The sequence below is a fragment of the Chelmon rostratus genome, chromosome 1, assembly GCF_017976325.1.
Source record: "Chelmon rostratus isolate fCheRos1 chromosome 1, fCheRos1.pri, whole genome shotgun sequence".
Classification (NCBI taxonomy): Eukaryota; Metazoa; Chordata; class Actinopteri; order Chaetodontiformes; family Chaetodontidae; genus Chelmon; species Chelmon rostratus.
Window position 1 is genome coordinate 29,905,789 of NC_055658.1, and position 17,409 is coordinate 29,923,197.

Sequence of the window (17,409 nt, forward strand, 5' to 3'; positions counted from 1 at the left end):
TCCACCTGCTCCCTCATTTTAAGAATTAATTTAAAAAGAAGGACAAAATGCAAAGAATAGTACATGGAGAGAGTATGTAAAAACATTTATTGTTGAGGATGTTTTATATTCAGCAGTGCGTTTTGTGGTCGTATAATAGTACATATTCCTTATGTGGAGTATACACCTGGGTTTTGATTTAAGGTACAAAAAAAAAAAATCTCAGCAATGACTTGTGTAGATTTACGCGGCACCCCCATGAAAGAGCGCGTTGGAGTACGTGTGTGCACTTTCAATTTGAGATGGCATCTTACAATTAAAATACATACTTGTGAATTATGAATCACAGAATATTCCCAACAAGCCCAAGCAAAGAAGCAGCTTTCCCGCTTCAGCTGACTGTCCACCAATAAAGCAAAGCAGAGGTTCAAGGAGAAATACCAGCAGATATGATCGTGGCAGAAGTACACAGATATAAAAACGCCAAAGTACTGAACTCAGCCACCCAGCTCTTATCCGAGGAACGTGAGGCTGTTAAGATGAAAGAGCATTTTTGGTCGACAGAAACATGATGTTCACAAGTGACGACTTCATGCCAGTATATTGTTCCTATTACACATAAACAGTATTTACAAGTTTCAAGTAACTCCTGATTTAGTCCTGTTGCACCCATCTCAAGCAGGCTGGTGTACCTATGGAAGTCCAGTTTGAGGCACACGTAGGATTTTGTCAGCTGTTACATAATGAACGACATGCTACCGCCGAGATGCTGCTGAGGGCCGAGTGGAAGCGTGTGAGGGAATGAAGAAAAGTTTTCTAGCAGGGATATGTAGTTCATAGAAACATTTCATGACCAGTCTCAACCTGAGAAGTTTCACACAAACTGTTTACCAGCTCTTCCTCGCGTCTCACTGAACGACTCGCTGAACATTTTGCAATTAACGGCCCAAAAAATGCATTTAAAAAAAAAGCAATGGCATGAGCTAGAAAGGTCTAGATCATTGCTGTTTCGCAGAAGGAAGCTGACAAACAATAACCATTATGTTCATATTGATACTTGAAGCTCTGCATTTGTTAGTCTTTGGCATGGTTAAGCATCAGAGAAACCCAGCATGTTCAGCCCAATTTTACTTCACTTGTGAGAGCAGATCAAAGCCTCTTCTGTCCTGACTGGGGTTCATATCCTGTTCCTTTTACAGTACAATCCCACTTTCACTTGAAACCAAGTTGTAATTTCCTTTTCAGGGATATAAGTGATAAGAATAAGATGAGATTTTGAACAGTAAGAAAACAAGATCTTTAGTTGCCATAAAACAGTAAAGTAACATAAAACATTATGCACTGATGCTTACAGTATTACATTTATATAAAGGGCGTGAGCCAGCATCTGCGCTTAGGCTGACAACAGCATGAGGTCAACACACACTTAACCGTCACACACACCAGCCAGACAGTCCCACTGGCTTTACAAGGCAACTCCAATAAACAACATCTGTAAACCACCATGCAGATGGAATGTAAAACAACGTTAGAACCAAGAGTTAGCTGGTTACAACATGGTGACTATCAGCTATCTTACAGTCAGACAAGTATACATGCCAGGGTTATATCCATTCTGTATGCTATCTCCATCTTTTTCTTTCTAATGACAAATTCTGCTGCTTCAATACAGGAATTCCTCTGGAAGCTTAGACCTCAACTGCAAACTATCACGGTAGAGGATACAGGTGTTTCTCAATGTTAGTTATCGTTTTTACAAAGCTGTTGTTCTTGTTTCTGTTACTTGGTAATGTTCAGTTTTATTTCACAGGATTATAGCATAGTAAAAAAGGGAAAAAAAGCAAGTAAAAAGTCTGGACAGATCATTTAAAGGCTCAAAAAAAACAAAAAGAGGAGCAGCTGAAATGAAACGACTAAAAACTAATCAGATTTACAGCTTCAACAACGACATAATAATAAACATGAGTATCCACATGTGTATGGGAGAGGGCAATTCCAGTTACTTCCCTTCTTCTCAGATGTATGTTCTGGTTGAGCGCGCCTTGCCCCACAGTTTGGCACAAGACTAAAGTTTCCACACAGTGAGATGACACCAGGGCATTGGCTGAAATTATTCCACATGGTGAGATGAAACAACAGGATTGGCTGGGAGTCGCGTCGGGCTCCGTCCCTACAGGTCCCCTTCCACTCGCTTCTTGCGGACTAAAGGAAAAAGACCCAAAAGCATGAATTTTCCCCCCCAAAATCGACTGAACGACAAAGAAAAGAATACAATAACTGTAAACATGCGACGCCACCTTCGGCCTGCACAGGCTTGCGGTTAGTTTATCATGAAAACACAGAGTGAGTCATCTTCATGAGCTGTGTGGTCAAAGTTTAAAACCGTTTCCACAGCATGTGTCAGCGTGTGCAGAAAACAAGACGTGAGATGTCGTCACTCTCAAAGCCGTACAGTCACACCGTGTCAGTCCCCACACTGTTAATGCAGTGAGCGCTCCATTCAAACACTCCAATCAGTGCACTGACACGCTTATAGCCACACCCATGCGTCACACCTGCGCTACCGGGACTCTGACAGGACGAGGAGCTAAAAGACAGGAGAGGTCGTCACTGTGGACTGACGTACTGTGACGTGATTCACTCAGACACGAACCAGACAGAAGGTAACGCGATGGGCAACAACGCTGCCAGCGTTAGCGAGTTTTAACAAATCTCGATGTTGGTGTGTGTGTGTGTGTGTGTGTGTGTGTGTGTGTGTGCGCATATCATACCCAGGTCGTTGTTCTTGGTGATGGCTGCAGCAGCTCTGGAACGAGGTCCTTGATGGGCGAAGTGATAGCCGAACTTCACTATGCTGTTGTTCTCTTCCAACATTTTAGCTATCTCCATCTCTACAGTAGTACCCAGCTGCTGCCTCTGAAACACACACACACACACACACACACAGAAATATGCAGAGGTCAAGATCTAACCATCCCAGTCACTGTGCTTTCACTCTGGTTTGTAGCATAAAAGACTCCGACTTGGACCACAGATAGATGGTTTAGCTTCTTTTCCACTAGTGGGAACTTTCAGTTGCTCTTCTATGTTTTATTCAGGCAGTGGTTTGTGTTGGTTGGCAGTTTCTTCAGCTGCTCGCTGCACAGCACAAACATTTTCTACTACTTCAGGCTGTGTGAAACCACTTTATTTACAAGAGTGCAAAGGCTTCCTCAGCTACATGTTCCCTGTAATCAACTCCAGTGGCCTGAATGATGACAGGATTAAAAAAGTAGGGATACACGATAAATATCAGCTAATAATTATGATTGTGAATTATTCCGATAAAGAAATAATAGCTGGTAAACAGAGCCGATAACACAAAGCCAAATTGCTTTCATTAATTTAATAAGGGCAGCTGAACTTCTTTTTAAAATACAAAAATGTGAAATTATTGGTGATCTTATCAGTATCGGCCATGAGAAGCAGGTAATTATCCGTTATCGGTACTGGAGATAGACAAAGATAGATGACAAAGCACCCGGTACCTGGTTGTCTATCTTGATCTCTGTGAGTGTGTCATTGTCTCGCAGCGCCTCAACCAAAGCCTGCACCCCGGCCCCGGTGATGAAGTTGGACTCCAAGTTCAAACTTCGCAACGTCTTGTTCTCCCGCAACATGTCGCTGAACGCCTGGGAAACGAAGCAAAGATGTGACAACGTGAAGATGCAAGGTGCGAACAAAGCTGCTAAAAAGCCCACAAGCCACTCCCTCTCACCACAGCAACTGGGTCGTTACTCCGTGTCGCTGCCATGCTGAACTTCTTGACGCTGGTGTTCTTCTCCATGGCTTTGGCGAGGTCTTTCAGCGTGGGAATTGGAATGTTCTGGCAAAGCAAAAAAGAGACACCACCGTTGGTCCGCAGATAAACGACACATACGCGCACTACGCTCCATACACACTTATGTTTCTGTGTACCTTAATGTTGTTGAGGTTGACCTCTGTTAAGGAGCCGTCGTTGCTTTTTATCCTCTGCAGAGTTTCTTCTACGTTAGTCGGATTTGGAGGCTCATCAAACACGGGGTTCATCTTCTCCCCTTTGATCACATCTAGAAAAGACACACAGGCAGAAGTCAAGATGTTGATCCTTCTGGGACCCCTGAAAGAACAAACTCAATTCTGTGATCCGACTTACTGTTGTAACCCTCTTTACTTGCAGTCCCATCATATGTCTGACTACTGGTGACCAGCGTGTGAACACCCAGGATCGCTGCAAACGAAAGCAAACCGCAGACTCAGCGGCTGAACCGGTATGAATGCATGTGTTCTCTACCGAGATCGGGCTCAGGCAGACTCGACGTTACTCACAACCACAACGCAGAAACCCTCATACTGAGCAATGTTTTTACAGCCCTTCAGGTTCCTCAAAAGGTGTTTATTCGCTCTTACCTGCTAGATCACACAGTTCTGTATCTGTGGCGCTGGACAGGGCTTCCTCTAATTCTGGATCCAGAGTTGTGACCTCCTCCTGGCACGTTTCTATTGGTTTCTGCTTAGGAACATATACTTTACCTATTGGGACAGAAGGAAAGGACAGTGAGGAAAGGTGGAGGAGGAGATGAATCAGCCCTCATAAAAACAGGCAGGCATGACTTCAACACCAACACAGACAGAAGAAACAGGTACACGCAAGCCGGGTGAGGGTTTTATGAGACGTTACACAACCTCCAATTTCTATAAAAAATGCCCGACTGTTAACTGTTAATGTGGCTCATTATTCTCCTACAGCCATTCCTGTCCTCTTTCCTTGTGTCTCACTCTTAAGACTGCATGACTGCCAAGTGCTCTGTGTGTGTATGTGCCTACAATCAAATGGACACATTCCCAGATTAAAAAAGAAACAACAAAAAAAACGTTTAATTAATATGCACAAATAGTTTTGGAATTAACACCGACTTTTTGTCTTGGATATAAGACAGCACATTTCGCAGCAGGACCTTGAAATGGGCTCTGGAGCTGAAATCTCTCTTTGTCACTGGGCACAGTGTCTTACTTGGCTTGTTTACTTAAATCCATTAAATGTTTCCCGGTGCAAAGGCCACAGAACAAGTTGAAGACATTCAATTCCACTTTTAATGTATTTGTTTTCTGTTAGTTAGTGTTGCACAATCCTAATTACATTGATTGTAAATGAATGTTTTTAACGCTATAAATTGAAATTCTTGTAATCTTGTAATAACAGTAAAGTTTCTGACAAGGGGGTGAAGTCTGAACAATAGAAATGTGCTGCTTCGATAAGTGTGGGCCTCCTGCTATTTTACACCACATTCTCCAACCATCGGTGGTTCAGACAAGCTGAACTCATTCCAGCCGTGACTGTCTGACAACTACAGTATTTCCATGGTAACCGATGTAAAGGAAGAAACGGAAAAAGCAAAGGAAGTCATGGAACAATGACGGGAGTCTAATCTAAACTGCACTGCTGGGGCAACAAGCACTTGCACTGGACAGGGAGACCATCCAGTGGGTGCCACTCGCTGCCTTGCCTTTCTGCATGCCTGTCGCCTTAAACAAAAACACCCCAAAAGCAGACCCTCCCCCTTCCCCTCCTTCTAACTCAGACAAGCCAGTCAAAATTGTTCAAACTGGTCCCTAGTCGGGGGGTTCTGGCACTTCCTGAAAGCCAGTAAACAGTAAATACAGTCATGGGGCAGCATCCTGTGCCAGTCCCTCTGGAGCGACATTTAGCCCCTCAGAAGCAAAAAGAAGGCAGCGCCAAAGTCCTGTCATCTGTATGATCCCACAAGGAGCATATATCATGGACTAAATGAGGAAAACACATTAGGGTACAACACTGTGCAAATGCTGAAGGAGAACAGGCATGCCAATAACGCAGCATCCACCTATGACAGGAGTATCAGACGCAGAAAATGCTTAGTTTCAAGGGCTTAAACTTGACACTCACGCTCTAAAGAGAAGACTGTGGATTCCATCGTATTGATATAAAAATGGCCCATTTTTTCCAGTCAAGGCAACAGATTTTGTCACTCATGACGTGTCATTCATCACCATTTAATTCAAGATTCAAGATTTCTTTATTGTCATTGAGCGTGACATGTCAATGAAATTTGCATTGCAACCCCCATGTTAGAAACAAGATAATAAGAAAGATAAGAAAGATTCTAAAATAAAATTAAGATACTAGAATAAAATAAACCAACATGCAATAAAAATATTCGTAAATGCAATGAAAAATATACCAGAATGAAAATATAATATGCTAAACAATAAACAATAAAATATACCAGAGAAATGTACCAACAGCAGCTGAAATATACTAAAATGTATATAAACAATTTAGATGCATCGTTGTGCATGCTGATAGCAGTCGAGCTGAGTTTTTTCATTTCATTTTTAACAAACAGTATCTGAGTCTAAAAGCATAATAAGCTGATGATTACTCGACAAAGTAATGTCGAGGTCTGGAAATGCTGCGATATCTTTACACCCCGTTCAGATGAGGCAAGAAATACGAGCGTCCAGACAATCAAGACAAAACCGTGTTAATGATTTTTGCACAGGATGACTGTTCACACACAACAGCAGCAGGTGAGTCTGTAAACTGTCGTTGATGTTGACGAGTAACTGTTGGTTTTTGTTGACTCTCACAAACAAGCTTGGCTAACCTGTGGGTTTATGCACCGCATGACCACATCACAGCAAGGACTTGTTGAGGTAATGATAGAAATTATGCCAAAACAATGATGCAATAAGCAAGAAAAAACGTGTAAACTGAACTGATCATTACATCTGGAGCAGTAAAATCGCAGCGCACCTTTATTGCCTCTGCTGCACCAGTTGCCTGTTAAACATGGCTGCTTAATGGCATTCAACAGTGACAGCAATTCACAAGTATGAATGAATAAGATCAGTGTGTGACACAGATCTGGCGTGGGTTACGCGTGTTCATCGGTGCAACAGCCACACCCTCCACTGTAACCTCAGCAAACAAGATGTTTGTCACACTTAAATGGAAGCAAATGCTCCAATTAGTTTAACGCCACATATTCCTTCGCTCTGAAATGCGACCTCTAAGACAACTGTGCCCACTTTAAGCCTCAGCTGACACCCTCTGAACATGCAGGCAGCAATGTGCGCCTCTCAAAATACAATCATAGCACATGTCTGCCTTTTCAGCAGGGAATCAACTTCGACCACCTTCTAGCCACAACGTCTTGATGTTACTAATATGGAGAAACCGTGAAGGAAATCTAGGTAGAACAGAAGGAATGAATAACAGAAAAAGATGGATTATAGAAAAGTAATAAGAAGGACTGACCAATATAGTAACATTTAGGTGGTTAAAAGGCTGCAGTGGTATTTGAGCAGGTTGTTTTCCTCTGAAATCACTTGTGTTATTGAGAGGAGACACACACACACACACACACACACACACACACACACACACACACACACACACACACACACCCATGACCACATTATCTATCAGCGGGGGGTGAGTATAACAAGGGGAAGAGAATCAGCTGCATTCCACAGAACCACCATGGTGATTTGAGTTTTCCATGTTGTCATAGGGCGTGCACACACTCATGCATGCACGTACGCGCGCACGCACACACACACACACACACACACACACACACACAGGGAGCATAATTTCTAACAGGCCAGGGTTGGGTCAGAGGAAAGTTGTCAGCTCCATATTTTCTCTGCAGTGAGGGAACAGCATCCAGATCTCTGGAGTTCCCAACAAAAGGAATTCCTCTGGATAAGAGTTCATACCCAGTAATGTTTCTACTCTACACACTTTTCTATTTTTTTTTTTCCTGTCACGCTGTCACATGAAGCATCTCCCTCTTCGCTCTTCCAGAAAGTGATTATGATAACCACAAGCATGTGGTTCTGTTTGAGCAGAACTGGTTTCTCCCGAGAAGATCAGGTTATTTCAGTTTTCACAGCGACACTGATCCCATCTGGATCAGCAGTGGGTGTTAATTTCATCTTCAAGTGAGAGGTTTCCACAGAAAACTACGGTGTTGTGGCATGAATCTTCTGACATTTTTATTCCCCTCTGGACGACAGACTCCACACAGCCTGTTGTAATGATGATGCATCCCACATTTAATGCCTCAGTGTCTTTTCACTCCTTCAATGCCAATACTACTGGCACAGCCGCTAAAAAAGCCTGATTATATAACTGTGAGTATCACATACAACCACATTCGACTGCTGTAAAATTAAAGATTATTTTTGTGGCATTAAGACTTTTTTTTGTACAGTTACAACATGAGGCAAACACAAACAGCCGGACCCACAGAACGCATCTTCAAACTTGGTCACTGAGATATTTGTTGATTGACATTTCGATCAATGACCAAGGCCAAACAAAAGAATCAATCGCTTCCATTCAAATAAGGTTTTAGCCAGATTTGCAAAGTGTTGTCTGAGAAAACCCTCGGCCTGGGCCTCAGTCTTAAGCACATCGAGGCAAGCTTTACAACAGTGGTTCCCAAAGTGGGTCCACGTCATCGTTCCTGTATTTGCTGTGGGTGTTAATAACGTTTCACTGCATTCAATTATGAGCAAGATTTACATTCACTACCAAAATGGCCGCATTAAAAACTTAATATGCGGTTATGCTGCAGCTATTGGCATGACAACAAGCTGTTGTTGGTAGTCATAGTAACACAGCACGCTTTCCATCTCAGGAGTTTTTCCGGAGCTCAGCAGGCAGAAAAATAGTGAACAGACCTCAAAGAAACGCTGATACATCCAATGCAGCACACTGATCGACATGCAGCCTTTCACTGTGCAAACAGTATTGACCGCTCCGTGTTTCAAATGCTGATACGGCCCCCAACACAGCCTGAGACGACTGAAACCGAGCCCACCGACAAAACCAAAATCAGACACAATACTCCTCGGCTGACGGCTAAACACAGAGGTTTCGGCTGCTTGTGGGAGGCGGATATGCATCAATTGTCCAATAGCGCATTCACTGTGGTATCGCATGTTCCCAACATCACATATGAGTGATGTGGCTCGCTCATCTCTGGTACACATGAAAACAAGACAAGAAACCAGCTGTCGGTGGAATCAGACCTGCGGGCTGAGCCCTGTCTCCCCACACTGACAGCAGGCTCACATGTCCCATTAAAATCCCCAAAACCGTGCTTTGGTTTGTCTGTCTGTCCTTGTTCAACTGAAATAAAAGCTCATTTTAAGTTAGACAATAATGAAAGAAATAGATATTAGCGTGTTCATTGTTTATGCTAAGATAAATATTCATCTGTAAATCTGCAGAGCGCCTGTTGGCTTTTATTCCACTCTTATTCTCGCGTCGCCCTGACAAAAGACTTCCTTTGAAGCGGTCTGAAAAACTTTGGGAGCGGCTGCTTTAGAAACTGAACTGATAAAAAAAAACGATAAATCCACCAACTAACATCAATAAACAAATAGATTCAAGACATTTAATCCAAACCTTGCCTCCCGCTTTGACACTCCCATCCTCCTATCCCCTGGTACAAACACACCTCCCCCTCACTGCTGCATGTTGCATAAGAGCAGACATGCATTAATAATACCTGCAGAGACAGCTGAACGGTAATTACTGCTGTCGGTCTGAACTGCAGACACACCTCTGTTCTTCATCCCCCAAGAAATGCTACTGTTACTGATGAGGCATGGCACGCTATACATGTAACACAATGACATCCATACTGGAATTTGTGTCGCTGTGACAGTACTTGAACCTTAATAGTACTACTACTACTAACCCTAACCCCAGTAAACCCAGGCTATCATCCATTCACTTTCTCTGTTTTGATTCTAAGTCGTGACATGTTTACAGAACAGTTCATATTCATTTTGGAAAGACTCTCTGCTTGGTGAACACTTGCAAACACACACACCTTTTTTCTCCCCAGTGAAGGGCACTACATCCTCTCTGTCCTTGTACTCCATGGCTTCCTTCTCCAGGTATTTGAGGAGGCTGTCCCTGTTGAAAGATCCCGTTGCTTTTTTAGTTGTTTGGTCTTTCTGACGCAAGCCCGCTGGGAGAAGAGCATTCTGAGGAGAGGAGACAGGGAGACACATCAGACCTATCAGCTGATGAAGACTTCAGCACGCTCACTATAGACTCGGATAAAGGGTAAATGCTGAACTATGTTTTTAAACTGTATCTGTAAGGCTGTCATACAGCGAAAAACACAGGTAGAATAGATGTCCGTCTCTCTTTGAAGGCACATGACATCAGTATCACATCTATCTTATCGAAGCAGGCTGTTCTGCTCTGAACTTTTACTCTGAATAATTACTCAGAATTGTGTACTAGGCAGAGACAGATTGCCTGTCTACTACAATTGCCGGCGTGTTCCCAAACTAGTTTAACTTGATGCATGTCAACCAAGACATCAAAGCTTAAAAGACCGAACATTAAAATGCTAGCTACTGCGCACCTGGAGCAGGTGAACGAGCACATGTCGACAGTTTGTCCAGCCTGTGCACCAAATGCAACGCTTCTTTTTGTGAACACACCAAACTCAACTTTATTTAATGACATGAGATCCAGAAATTAATATTTGGCTCACTGCCGCTGCCTGTTTCCTGTGAGCCTTTCCTGTGGGCCACCATGTAGGGTGATTGGTCTCACTCGGTTTGAATGGAATTTGAATAAAATGCCCAGGCGCCTGGGGGGGGGGGGGGGGGGGGGTACACACAAATAAACACACAAACACTTGGCAGCCTGCGGACAGAGTCACTGCAGCTTAGACTTCCCCCTTAAATTATTTCCCCAACCACGGAGGCTGGGGACTGGGAGGTGCGGTTGAAGCGTACAAAGGAAAAATCCACCCTTGGATTTGAATTTGTGACATTCAATGCATTGAAGGAAGTTCAGCTGTGATGACGTGGTATGACATATTTTTTTGGTGGATTCCCTTTCCCTTAATCTTCCTAAACCGTGTCCACTTTCTACAAATCACTAAATTAAACACTGAACTTATTGGTGGCAGGTTAAAAAAGGTGTACTTTTTCTGAAAAGTGTCTAAGATAGTAGTTCTGTCCCTTATTTGATAGAATTAAACATGGCTGCAAAGTTTTTCTGAGCTTTCGTGGGCACATGCGATACAGAAAGTGTCTTATCTTTAAATTGGCCACTTTTCCAATAAATCCCTTTGTCACAGGAACTCCCTCCCACTAAAGAGCCCTGGAGCTCCTCCAACCCTCACTGAGTCCTGACCTCAGGGTCCATCTCCTCGAGGGCTGTCTCCAGCTGTTTGAGTTCCTCCGCCGACAGTTTGTTGAGGATTTCATCTTCGTCGAGATCCTTGTACTTGTCCAGGTCCTTCTTGTACGACAGCGCCATGGTGCCGGCTATAGCTTGCTAAGCAACACTGAACAGCAGACCACAGCCACACTGTTTCTTCTCGGGCTCACTGCTCCAGACCAGGGGGGGGGGCTACCTGAGGACAAACAAGGGCACAAACGCACACAAATAAACATTCACCATGATTGGGCAAAAAAGTTGTTTTTATTTAGCCGACTGAAACAACATAATGTAATTAAATCTAAACTGAGATTCGACATTATCTCATCCCTGTGAAACAATAGTTGATCACAGCTGGCTGGATAATGAGGCCTTGCACTGAAGCATCACACACACACACACACACGCACACACACACAGCTGGAACAAAGGAAGAACTTTCTCAGGCTCAGACAAATCATCTGACCGCTCCCTTGAGGATCACCAACAGCTCTTTGTGAATGCAATGCTTTGTGTTGTTTCTAATGGATATAAAAATGCATGGACACTATTTTCCTTCTAGCGACTAAAAGGCTGACAAAAAAACAAACTGCATCAGCGGCAGGAAACACTGGAACTCCTGAGTAGATGCAGAAGAAAATATCACCACAGTGGCGATTAACTGAAGCTCAGATAAGTGAATGAGTTAGGGAGTGAGTGTGTATCCTGTCAAACTAAATGAAGAGGCCTCAGCCTTCAGTTCCCGCTCCCACGCCACAGTCCGAACGCAAATGACCTCCTGATTTCCAGATTCCCTGCAGGACTCCACAGATGGTCTCAGTCCTAATCACTCACATATACACTCCACTGTACACACACTTGAAATCTACTTTTTTCTGAGTGGCTGTCTTGCGCTATTCTCAAAACGTGTGCATGAAGGACAAAGCTGTGTGTTTTTGTGTAAATACAGAGAAGGCACAAGCACTTACTTTCACGAATATCTATTCAGTCTCACTGATTCGTGTCAGTTGTGAAATACGGCACCATCTCTAAAGTCGGTGACAGCAGGGAAGAAATACTCTGTGCTTTAACTCAATGGTTCAGGATTCTTTAAACATTCAGTGCCTTTTCCCCGGAGCTGCCTGAGTGATTTCTCCAGTTCAGAAGAATTCCCCGAACTCTGTGACAGTGTGTCCCTCACACTGTTCAGTTCTGTCGCTCCACAATTCAGGATCTGTCCTGCACTAATTCTTTCCCTGACCTCCTCCATTAGACCACTACAACAACACACATTTATTTCTGAAATGGTTATGGGAGTCATCGCAGGGGCATTTGCGAGCCTGCGTGCCAGCAGATGAAGCTGGGCTCAAATGTCAGCGCTGACGACTTTAATCAAAGCGTGTGACTATTATGATCTGCAATAATAATGTCAATCTAATGTTCCACTGAGCAGCACTGCCATCAGATCCTGCAGAACAAGAGTCAGCACAGTAAAGTCCAGTTTACTGCTACTGCAGGATATTATCACAGCGAACTGGGAGGAGGGAGATCAGCCATTCAAGCTGCTATGAAGCTAAGCCACTGGTGCTAGACAAGTAAGATGGTGAAACAATACAAACGGGCATTAAAAATCCTGAAAATTACAAGAAGGTGAAATATATTTGTGAGGAATCATGAACACAGCATTAAACTAAAGAACCAACATACATCCACATAAGTTTTAACGTCCACAGCAGCTATCCTCCACGCTGTGATCATGGAACAGAGCCAGGGCCTGTTTCATGAGAAAGGGGAATTTTGTTCATCTTTCATAATCAACACTACGATGTCCAGGGACATGAAAAACATACAGTGGTTTTACTGTGATTACGACTGCAGTCCCCCTTTACAGCTTGCCAGGTTTCCAGAACCTAGAAACACATTTGAAAATGAAGATTGATGTATTCTGGCACAAATATTCACATCTAGGCCTAACTTCTATTTCTTTCACACCAGAAGAATCTGTGCTAGCCTGTGAGGGGACATATAAAGATTGGTCTTGCCTCATATGAAGTTTGATTTATGGCTTTCTTGGTCCTAATTTTGGTTAAATTGCCCACACTAATTCTAGGATGTGAAGGAGGCAACGATGAGATGACATCTCTGGACAGGATCTGGAAAAAGCTGAGACCCCAGCCTGGGATAAGCGTTAAGTCACACATGTGTGTGCACACACACACACACACACACACACACACAAAGACACACACATATAATGCTCTTATGACAAGATCAGCTGAAAATAACACCATTTACCAATCTGCCCTTCTTTCTCAAAAACACATATATATATTTCATATATATAATTCAGCACACTTAAAACGACAGCCACTGTATCCAGTGAAGTCCAGTATATTTGAGTGAACAGGCAGGAGAGTAATGGAGCATGCAGACAGGGATAATGATGGCAATGGGTGGGCTCAGGCCGAGGCAGAGACACTGAGAGGATCCATTAGGCCAATCTGATTGATTCCTTTCTCCTTCTCCTCTCTGCTAATCCTTCAAGACAACAACAGATGGCTCTGAGCCAATAATACTGCAAACCTGTCTGCACTCTACGCTCACCTTACACTTTCCTACGCTGACCCGTGCACTCAGGCTACAGTTGGGCACATAAACATATTACTGAGGACTGCACAAGGACGAAGCCACAAATATCACGGTTTAAGGTCACCTGACTGGGCTAAATGTTCAGTGCTTACTTTATTGCAGTCTGAAAGTACAAGTGACAAATATCTCTCTGATTTAAGCAAGGCTATAAGATGTTTGATCACATTTATCAGCCTGAATAAAAAAGAAAATAATAATAATTTACTGCATGTGTGCATAAAAGACCAGAAAATAGCAAATGCATTCTTCTGAGAGTGCATAACCTCAAAAATTTAATAATAACTACTCTGGTTGCCTGACTAGATATTTTACAAGTAAGTCACAAGAATAATGTAAAATGAGGTCACACTCGCTTGGGTCAAGAACAGCTTTTTATCTTTCATGGGCAGAATACTGACAAACTTATTTTAGCCATTAAGTCATAGAAAAGGGGAAGTGAGAAGTAAGATATCAGTTTCTACCTTTGTCTTTACTGTCTCGGATAATGCTTACCCATGTTTTTAAGCAAAATGCTTGAACATGTTTCAGGTCAAATAGGTAAGGCTTCTCAAAAAGCTATGCAGTTAGATAAAACTGCAAAAAAAACTACTGACTATTTGGGTCATTAAGCATGTGATATGATATCAGACACCTTCCCAGGTATCTCTGGCTTACATTATATAACTCGTAGCAGCTAAAAAAACAAGCTAAGTTTATCTCCATGAAAGCACAACTCATATCCAGCTTGCCTGTGCCATTTCAGATCTCGGACGCAGAAAGTGGAGGAATAATAACTTGCAGCACAGACATGAACAGGAAGCCCTGATGGTTATTACATTATTATAGAGCACCACCCACAAAAAGACTATAGTTAGAATGACCCAGCTCTGCTACCCCATGGGATGAAAGTCTGCACTTCCTCCTCCCACCTACTCTCCTCCACTTTTATTCTCTACCCTTGTGTCTCTCCACCCTGTTGTTACTCAGTTCTCTTTTATCCTTTTTTGTGTTCAGCCTCCCAAAGTGCCAGTAAGTGTCAGAAATGATAGAAAACAGATGGAGGGAGAGAGAGATAGCAACTGAGGGTTTGATCATGCCGTCACTAAGATATGTTCACTATAATATATAAACAAGTTAAAAAAATGGTGTCAGGAGAACGTGTTTAAATGTGTTTAAATAGTTGTGGTACACATGTTTGACTGTGTATCAGCACATGCCAAACAGGCTTTTTGTTTTTTTTTTAATAAAACCATCATCATATTTTCCCATTTAACAGCCAATAAAACTACGTGTCAGAAGAAAAAAACATGTATGTTGTCCGTTCAATCAGATTTTCTGTGCCTCCATTTTCTTGTAAACACCTGGCAAGGGTCAGTCAGGAGGCGGGGTGTGTCTCTAACAAACACGCATGATTTGTGTACCATACTCCCCTGTTTTAGCTGCACACCCCAGACACACACACTCCATTATTATATAATGAGAACTGATTTCAAGGAGTGCCCTTCCTTCCAGCTCAGCAAAGACTTACAAGGGCTACAGCCTGTGTAACACTGGGTCGAGAAAGGCTGCCACTTTCACGCTTTTGTAAAAAGCAAAAAGTAATGTCCCTATTCACCACTGCGACTGCATTATATATATATTATAATAACAGGGGTGAAAGCGGGCCCTCAGAGCCAGGTTTCACTCTCCAGTGAAAGGTATGAAGGTCAAACAAATCCTATCTGAGGAGCCTGTTTACCTGAAACACTGTGCTGCAGAAGGTGGCCCATATCACCAAAAATGCCATGTCAGCGGTCACCACACCACTTTGCTTTCAGTTAAGATACCTGCTTCACCTGCCTTCAGGCTTAAAAAAAACACTCTTCCCTTTAACAGAGGTCCTCCTCAAGGCTTGGACCACACCCTTCAGTCACCATTGAGCCCTGCTGGTCAAACTACCTTTGTCAACACACACATAAACTCTCAGATTAGCTCTTCAACAAGGCGTGTGTCAGTAGACTCACTGACACACGCACACTGGCTTTGCACCTATCTAACAAAGTTACGCTGCTGCTAAAAGCACTGCCTTTCTCTAACTCACCACACTGGGTTGAGTCATCCCACCCGAAGAATGTCCTTAAAAACACTGAAACTCTTGTCTTAGTCAAACAGACAAACACTGACGGGATTTATGGCCTGCTTGTATTGTAATGTCTGGGTATGAGCAGCGGAGATTAAATCAGTCATACATTGTACATAGAAATAAATAGCTTTAATTTACAATAAAACAATCCACCTAACAGATAACGGAATCATTAAAACGTACTTAGTTCGGCCAGACCATGACATATTATATCGCACTACTAGTCTTATGTACATTAAGTACGTTATGTTCATTTGTAGCTGCCCTGACTGAAATAGTTTCATCCATCTCCAGTGGACATAGCGGGCTACGGAACGGCGCTAGCTAACTCGCTCTTGACATGTTTATGATTATCACGCTGACCGTAAACAAGTTGATCGTGACTATCGTCGCCCTGCGAAAGGTACCACACACCAGGGAGGAAATAGTTAAAGGCCGATAAAGCGGTTTACAGGACGCTTACTTTGGTAACTTAGCTACATTTGTCGGATGCAGTAACACCATGCGAAACAGCCCGATGACATGTAGCAGCTAACACGCTAACCTTTGCATTTGAGTGAAGTTGCTAGCCGTTTAGCCAACACATAGGCAAGTGACAGTACGTAAAACAGTAGCGCTGTCGCAAGCACGTTCCCTGAATAATACATTAATTCCAAAAATCTATCTATTTCCTTACCTGAGGCGATTGGGACCTAACTAAGAAACGTCCAAATAATGCCAGTCTTCCCAATGAATGCGATGTCTTCACTGGTTGATTTCTCACTCGGTCCAAGGGCGGTAACACAGGAAGAGAGAGCCAGAGCACTCTCTGAGTGGCGTTTGATTGGACCAATAGACAGAGAGGCTGCCGGGCGTGAACCAATGGTGCAAACTACCCGCCTTTTTTATTTAGAAGAACCAATCAGATGAGTTAAAGGAATGGCAAATAAAATAAAATAAAATAAAATAAAATAAAACCCATCTGAGCATCAAAAGAAACAGCAATATCAATATTCATAGCAATAGCAATAGTGATGTGCTGAGGATTTTAGTCTAAAATATTTTCACTGTCTTACATACGTTTATGTATGATATGCACCATGACTAACAAGCTAATGCCAACAAAAGCAATTTTGTGACTAGGGTTATTAATGCTATTTATTTGGACCTGAATAACTGCAACTCTACAACTTAGTATGTTGACTATGGGTGATCAAACTCCACCTGCTTTCGAGAAAATAAGAAGAATTGAAAGTCCTTGAAAAGTCACTATATACAGTGTGGTGGAAGAAGCATTCAGATGTTTTAGTTGTTTTAGTTAAGAAAAAATAGCAATACCAGAGTGTAAAAATACTCAAAAATCAAAATGCTTCAAAATCTTACCAAAGTAAAAGTATAAATGTTTTAGCATCACAATATACTTAAAGTACCAAAAGAAAAAGTACTCATCATGCAC

The 17,409-nt window shown here is 42.7% G+C and overlaps 1 protein-coding gene across 1 annotated transcript; it reads right to left on the reverse strand.

Moving 5' to 3' along the window:
* Positions 1-67: 67 nt before the first annotated feature.
* tmod2 (tropomodulin 2) lies at positions 68-16,758 on the reverse strand. The gene is made up of 10 exons (XM_041966771.1): positions 16,651-16,758; positions 11,219-11,441; positions 9,891-10,047; positions 4,408-4,530; positions 4,154-4,228; positions 3,937-4,067; positions 3,737-3,844; positions 3,507-3,650; positions 2,751-2,895; positions 68-2,181 (listed from the first exon to the last, which is right to left on the reverse strand). Exons 2-10 carry the CDS (start codon positions 11,342-11,344, stop codon positions 2,150-2,152), a joined length of 1,041 nt encoding a protein of 346 aa, XP_041822705.1. The 5' UTR covers positions 11,345-11,441; positions 16,651-16,758; the 3' UTR covers positions 68-2,149.
* Between the last annotated feature and the right edge of the window lie 651 nt (positions 16,759-17,409).

What these genes read in the sequence shown, in the direction of transcription:
- tmod2 (XM_041966771.1), bottom strand. Translation starts at nt 11,344, where the DNA reads ATGGCGCTGTCGTACAAGAAGGACCTGGACAAGTACAAGGATCTCGAC. An exon ending in AGAACTGTGTGATCTAGCAG is followed by an intron (nt 4,229 to 4,407) that starts GTAAGAGCGAAT and finishes TTTCGTTTGCAG; the next exon opens with CGATCCTGGGTGTTCACACG. An exon ending in TCAACCTCAACAACATTAAG is followed by an intron (nt 3,845 to 3,936) that starts GTACACAGAAAC and finishes TTGCTTTGCCAG; the next exon opens with AACATTCCAATTCCCACGCT.